Source organism: Sardina pilchardus, chromosome 19 (genome assembly GCF_963854185.1).
Source record: "Sardina pilchardus chromosome 19, fSarPil1.1, whole genome shotgun sequence".
NCBI classification, from domain to species: domain Eukaryota; kingdom Metazoa; phylum Chordata; class Actinopteri; order Clupeiformes; family Clupeidae; genus Sardina; species Sardina pilchardus.
Window position 1 is genome coordinate 5,134,239 of NC_085012.1, and position 7,500 is coordinate 5,141,738.

General features: G+C 48.0%; 2 protein-coding genes across 2 annotated transcripts in view; both read left to right on the plus strand.

The window, feature by feature from the left end:
* LOC134066192 (cytochrome c oxidase subunit 4 isoform 1, mitochondrial) overlaps window positions 1–1,479 on the plus strand; it is a 12,133-nt gene extending 10,654 nt beyond the window's left edge. Inside the window, exon 5 of the mRNA XM_062521435.1 lies at window positions 1,214–1,479. Within this exon, the coding sequence (XP_062377419.1) occupies window positions 1,214–1,347 (134 nt within the window). The 3' untranslated portion in view covers window positions 1,348–1,479. The remainder of the gene's footprint in view (window positions 1–1,213) is intronic.
* Window positions 1,480–2,401: 922 nt separating this feature from the next.
* Window positions 2,402–7,500, plus strand: part of bcl2a (BCL2 apoptosis regulator a) — a 72,539-nt gene continuing 67,440 nt past the window's right edge. Inside the window, exon 1 of the mRNA XM_062521436.1 lies at window positions 2,402–3,820. Within this exon, the coding sequence (XP_062377420.1) occupies window positions 3,275–3,820 (546 nt within the window). The 5' untranslated portion in view covers window positions 2,402–3,274. The remainder of the gene's footprint in view (window positions 3,821–7,500) is intronic.

The window sequence follows — 7,500 nt, forward strand, 5'->3', positions numbered from 1 at the left end:
AACCTTGTGTAGAGCAAGGTCTTACTTGTGAAGACACATTCCCATTATCCATGAATTCATATCTGGAAAGGTCATCAGTGAGTTGAGCGGCCATTCTTCAAGACATTATTACACGGTTAATACACAGCTGTTACAGTTGTTCTTCCTGGTGACTGAGATGATCAATAACTCACTGTTATCCCTGGCAGTAAAATACGCTTATGATTTGAAGGTAAGAGTGAGTGAAATGTAACCTTCATCAAGGAGAGTCCAGATGTTCAGATGTTCAGGAAAGACTGGGGTTCACTGCTGCAAGAGTGTCCAGATGTTTAGGAGAGACTGGTGTTCACTGCTGCAGGCCTGTGCTGAACTAAGTGCGCTCCAAGAAGCCCTCAGAGAATACAGGTGCAAGCTGGACAGTTAGGTGCAGCAGTTTTTTTTCCAGCTGCTGAATTCTTTGCCCCCGAGCCCTGACCGACCCCACCCGTGCATCCACCCACCCATTCTGCCCCCACCCTGTACCCAGGCAGCCCCACCCTGTCTATGGCACCTGGACTGGGCATTCCCCACGCTACCGTCAGGTGCAGCTGCTCTAGAAGCAGCTGTAGCACTCCTCTCCCTCTCCTCCTTCTCTCCTTCTCCTCTCTCTCTCCTCCCTCTCTCCTTCCTCGTTATTTTCTTTGTCTGCTGCCATTTCTTATTCTTTCCTTGTTTGCCTCCCTTTTTATCTTCCACTCAATCATTCAAATATTTCTCTCTCTCTCTCTCTCTCTCTCTTTTAGTCACTCGCTCATTCTCTTTGAGTGCCTGTGACCCACACACAAACATGCAGGCAGTTATGAAGGAGGGGTGTCTTAGGGGGGTTTTGCACAATCAACCGTCTCTGTCTTGTTGGGTGGTTCTCTGTGGTTGTTGGGCTGGTGTTGTCTTTCGAGGTAACAGCCGTGTGTTCTTGGCCTTAACCCTTTCCTGTCTCTCTCTTACACAGGACTCAGAAATATGTCTTACTGTAGTGTCCAGGAAAGAAGTGCAGTAGTAATCCCTTCAGGAAAAAGAACAACGGCATGTGAACAAACTTACTGCTTCCAGTCAAGAGACAGCTATTCTCTGTATTCCAAAACTCATTCTCGCTCTCGCTCTCTCTCTCTCTCTCTCTCTCACTCTCTCTCTCTGAAAGAGGTGTCCTACTGTACTCAAGGTGTCTCACACACAGTGTCTCTTTTCTGTCCCCCAGTGTATGGAGACGTGCCTCACACTCTGAGTCCTGAGTGGGTGGAGAAACAGACCCAGAGGATGATTGACATGCGCGTCAACCCTGTGACCGGCTTTGCATCGCATTGGGACTATGAGAAGAAGCAGTGGAAGTAATGCAGTGTGATTGTTAAATCTTTGGTTAGTGTCAACACGGACACTATAACCAAATTCTATTCACATATGACAAAGACCTCTGCTTTACAGCCTTAAAACCAGTGACAGCATACACACACACACACACACACACAGTGACACAAATAAAACATTTTCCTGAAACTAATGTGTTAAGGATCTTTTTTTCTCTCTATCTCTCTCAATATGAAAGACAGGAATTCCTGATTAATAAATTCCACAAATGTCAGTTACAGTCATAGTGCCAACCAGAAATCAGTTTACTGTAAATATGAACAGTTGCATTGGTTTGATGCAAACTACAGCTACAGTATACTACAGCAACAGACCATATGGAATGAATTCATACAAGACCATGTTAAGGTTATCTCAGGGTCTAAATCAAGTTAACAAGAATCCCACATTAAGTGGAGCTCTTTTGGAAGACATTGGGCTGTAAGCAATCCAATTAAATTCTGGATTTGTGTTGCGGAATCAGTGATCCCAGACTTGGAACAGCTGGACCACAGTCCACTTGGTGGCCACTTTAGGCAACCCGATCAGACTAGGATTGGTCACAAGATTATTTAATTACTGACCCAAAATCCAAGTTCAGTCTTTACTCCAATCTGTTCCTGTAAATGAAAAGTATCTAAACAGAGTTTGGTTTTGTTTGAATTTCAAATAATACACAAGACTTGACTTTCCGGGCTCATTTACGCCAAACATTCTCTTGTGTTCTCGAACAGAATTACATACACGCACACACGCCCGTGCATACATTGAGCAAATTCCAAGAGGTCTAATAAGTTAATCACAAACTGGCACGGTTGAGGGTGATTCCCGTGTCACGCATCTCCAATCTCGTCTATATGTGGACACGAACTCCTGTCCAAGTAATTACATCACTTGTTCTACTATAGATGATGCGCCCCTCGGTCTCGTCTCAGATGGCAAACTCATTCAGAAAAGACCTGTGACGTAGACGTCGAAAGGGAAGTGCTCAAGCCAGCCAGTGGGAGTAGGCTACGATACGAGCCAGCCAGACGTGCATACACTGAGCAGGCTACGGACCTCAAGCTCAATGACACAAGCGCACAGCGGAGTCCCAGCATACGGTAATCGCAGACGTCCAAAGCCTGTGGGATCACACATGGGCGCATGACCACCGGGTTTCCGTCCAGTGTTCTGTCTCCAGGTCTGGTCTACAAATTGTTCTGGAATTATTTATTCTGGTTGTTCTTTGAGGTAGAGAGCGTGGTTCGAAGGGATCGTAAATGATTTCTCTTCCGTCTTTCTGTTGCTGTAAATGTTCACGAGGCTGACAAAACCGTGGAAAACGCTGTGTTTTCCATAAACTACACAAACTTCACATGGGAGATAGCAGCTCGTCTCAACACGATTCTCTGCCAAGTGCGCGTTGGTGGTTGCGTTCTACTGCGGGAAAGAAATATCGCTTCAACGCAGACTTTTACGCCTCAAAGTCAGTCGTTACTTTCCCATGGATTTCACTTCCAGCCTCTGAAAAAGGGGCGTAAGCTACCATATGCGGAGATCAGACATTCCTACTCTTGCGGTTGCAGAGAACAATCTTGGGCCACGTACTGGTGGTAACGCATGGAAGTTGAATTAATGCAGCCGAGCAGATTGGATGGTTATCTTAAACTTCTACGTGCCCACCATTAAAAGAAGAGGAGTCGGGATTGATTGGGCAAAAGGGCCTGCAAAATACAATCAAATGAAGTGGTACACTTTCTTACCGGGGGTTCATGCGACACAAGTTCACCGAATTTGCTGGTACATCACAATAGAAGGTGTAGCATTTCTGTAGCATTTCCATCAGTCTGTGTCAAATGATTGAGCTGTCATTTCAAGTGTATTGATATTAGCAGTTTTATTACAGTGCGTGTGCCATTACCATCATACCATTATGGCAAACGAGAATTCATACGACAACCGCGATATTGTGCAAAATTACATTTATCACAAACTTCTTAAAAGGGGATACGTGTGGGAATTCAACAGCATAGCAGAAATAGACTCTCCAAATAACGGCGTGGCGGACAACTCTGAAGTTTACGCCCGGAGACTGCACGCGGACGCGGCTGGAGACGACCCAGACTCCCCGGTGCCCTCCCTGCGCTCGCGAGCCGACCCTCACGCACGGTTGAACCGGGTCCTCCGCGAGGCAGGGGACGAGATAGAGAGGATGTACCAGCGGGACTTCGCAGCCATGGGGGACCGCTTGCACTTCACCCCGGGCACCGCTCAGAGGAAATTCGCTGCGGTCGCTGAGGAGCTGTTCAGCGACGGCGTCAACTGGGGTCGGATCGTCGCCTTCTTCGAGTTCGGAGGAACCATGTGCGTGGAGAGCGTCAGCCGGCAGATGGTGCCCCAAGTGGATCTCATAGCGCACTGGATGACGGAGTACTTCGACGGGCCACTCCATAACTGGATTGAGGAGAACGGCGGCTGGGTGAGTTTTAGTATGCAAAGCGGAGATGGTCTGCAGTACAGACATTTTGCACCATTGTATGCTGACTGCAGGTGTGATTTTTTGGCTGCTGTGGTATGTGTGTGTGTGTGTGTGTGTGTGTGTCTAGCAAGACATCATGAATATATAATCCTCTTTGGGCAATGGCTGTGCTGTCTTTACTCCTATGATCAGTGAAAGGGGGCATCAATTATCATACGTGCCCCAGCAGTGCTCATAAATTGTGTGTGTGTGTGTGTGTGTGTCTGTCTATGTGTGTGTGTGTGTGTGTGTGTGTGTGTGTGTGTGTGTGTGTGTGTGTGTGTGTGTGTGTGTGTGTGTGCACATGGAGGTGTGTGTGTGTGTGTGTGTGTGTGTGTGTGTGTGTGTGTGCATGCATGCATGTGGGGGTGTGTGGGGGTGTGAGTGGGTGAAAATTGTGTGGGTGCAAGATGCATGATATGTAGGTGAATGTCACAGAGGACTTCCAAATGGCATGCTGTGTGTTTGTGTACAGTACGTGTGTGTGTGTGTGTGTCTTGTGGTTGATTCATTTGCAGTTGAATGAAGTGACAACATTACAGTCAGCAGACGCTGATTATCGTTTTGCCATCTGTCAGAAGGTGTGGATTTATATCTTTTTGAGACTTTTATGAAAACAAAACAAAGTTAAAAGAAAACAACAAGAACAAGCTAAAAGCAATACTTAACCCCAACTGTAAGAAAAACACTGAAGGTGGTGAAAATAAAGGCAAACTTTTTTTGACTCCCAATATCTTGTTTTGACATCACACACTCACATGCTATATTGCACTAGCGATGTGAGTTTTCATTCTGCGCTGAATAATTTACAGCATGGATTTTACCAGCCCACATCATGGCTGTGTGTGTGTGTGTGTGCGCACCTCGGAGGAGAAGCGGCTCGCTGATTGGCCGAGTGATTCGTGTGTGTGTGCGTGCGTGCGTGTGTGTGTGTGTGTGTGTGTGTGTGTGTGTGTGGAGACGGCGGAGAGCCGTTGAGGCCTGAAGGGCTCATCTGCCCCGCCGAGGCTCAGTATCCAGGCTGTGCTTTGGGCTCGAGGAGAAGCACAGCAGGGGCAGTGAAGGAGAAAAGCGAAACTTTAGAGTGTTAACTCTACCTCTCTGGTGAGGGGTGATGGAAGGAGAGAGAGAGACAGAGACAGAGAGAGAGACAGAGACAGAGAGAGAGAGAGAGAGAGAGAGAGAGAGATAGTACACAGATGTTAAAGAAGGTATATATGTTTACATATGAGATGCATTTGCCTCCATTGTGGTGTATATTGCCTACCAATGAGAAATTGCAGAAAGGGAAATTGGGCACCTTAGTGTGTGTGTGTGTGTGTGTGTGTGTGTGTGTGTGTGTGTGTGTGTGTGCATGTGCGCACGCGTGTGTGTGTGTGTTTCCTATCCCAGGGTGTCACGCTCTGAGCTGCCCTTTGGCCGACACAGTCAGGACATTTAATGTGGTTTGCTGGTGAAGCATTCACAGAGCGCAAGAAGGCAAAGGCCATTATATTTGACTGGTCCAGGGACAGAGAGAGGGAGGGGGAGAGAGAAAGAGAGAGAGAAAGAGTGGGAGAGAGAGCAAGAGAGAGAGAGAGAGAGAGAGAGAGAGAGAAACTAATGACCCTCATTACTTTGCACATCCGCTCCAGGTTACTGGGGGACAGACTAACAGCTCCCCCAACCAAGAGAGGGAAGAGAGAAAAGGTGGTCAGGGGAAACGACAGACAGACAGACAGAGGGAGAGAGAGAGAGAGAGGATGACAGAGGGAAAGAGAAGGTGGAATTCGGAATATGGCAGAGAAAGATGGACGAGGAGGAGGAGATATTCATCACCTTGCCAAAAGTACACGATATTATCTGTTACCGGGATACAGACTCAGGCTTGGATTTCTAAAATTGGCCGTAACAAGATAGGTGCTGCTGTTATTTTTGGGGAATAAATGAGCTCTCTCCCCAGCACGTGTGTGTGTGTGTGTGTGAGACAGATAGTGTGTGTTATGATGGATAGCCGTGGTCATCTCCGCCTCTCTCCTACCTTCAGGTGACGGCGCGCCGGCACAATTAGGACACAATTAGCAGCCGGGCTCGTTAGCAGAGCCGTTAACGCCCGCTTCCATTATTTACGAGCCGGCTGGCTCCGTGGCTGGAGGCCGCCCATGACTAATTTATTTCATTTAGCCGTCAGAAGGCCCATTTAAGGCGTGACGTGATGACCGGTGGTAAAGCCAATTAGAGCGCAGAGCCGCCGACTCATTTAGCGTAAGTGCCAGTCATGCTAATGGACTAGCGCCAGCGAGAGGAATGTGCAGGTGGACGCTTTTGTCCACTCTCACCTGGCCGGCTCGTGGGCGTCGTTTTTTGGAAGGCTGCTTCGCCCGCACACGAGAGTCCATTTGAACTGTCTACATTTTGCCACCAGGCTGCCAATTTGGGATAGTTTATGGGGTGGGAGTTGGGTGTTTTCTGCTAATCTGATTGGTTAATGGGGATGAGGGAAGGGGGCCTCCGCCCTATGGCCATCTGGCATGTGTTTGGGGAAAACTGAGCTTTTTGTTCTGGCCACACTGGACACTGAGACAGACAGGAAGTCAAAAGGGAACAGGAAGTGGCCTCATCCAGCGAGACAGACAGACAGACATGCTGCATGCTGTTTGTGTTTTCATACGACATGATTAATGTTTGATGCTGTGGCTGCTGCACACACACACACACACACACACACTCTAGAGGGATGCACCAGGTGTTGCAGTCTAGAGCGGAGAAATGCCGCGGTCAGCTTTTCTTAGTCAGTCACACACACACACACGCACGCGCACACACACACGCACACAAACACACACACACCCCCACACACACAGACACAACACACACACGCACGCACGCACGCACGCACACAAACACACACACACAAACACACACTCACGCACACGCGCACACACACACACACACACACACACACACACACACACACACACACACACATACACACACACACACACATCTGGCTCACCTGTGATAGTGCTTACTGAGACAAAACCATGGGCAGGTGGATCCACAGGGAGAGCAAAGACGGTTCAACACCTACAGACTGCGTGACACCTTCATAAATCACTCCATTCACGCTGTCCGTAGTATAGACAAAAGATTTATGGGCGGCCGGTTGAATATTGAATGCCAGTAAAACCAAGCTTCACATGATTTGTTTTACATGTTCACATTTGTGAACTTTTTTTGTGAACCGAGGATTGCTTTAAAAAACAATTCAGCACCAAAATGTCCCAGTATCACTTTTCAGAAGATACACACAGCTTATGACTTTCTCCAGTGTGAAATTAATTGCTCGTGCCAAATAAGCATGAAATACCACGATGAATAACTAAACGCTTGCTAAGCTACTCGCGCCATTCCATCTCCAACTGGTAGTGCCCCAGTGCTCACAGGATGTGGGGAGTGTCACGTCCCTTCTTAGACTGGTCAGATGGTTTTGGCTTCCCCCCACCGAGCAGAACCCCCCCCCCTCTCCCCCCTACGGACTAATCCCCTCTTATTATCCTCCTTTTGAATTAATGTGATTCATTAATCCAGGGATAAACCCGCTGGAATAATTGCGCGGTCCGTGGAGAATACATGATTCTGCCGGGGAGCGCTGGTCCGTT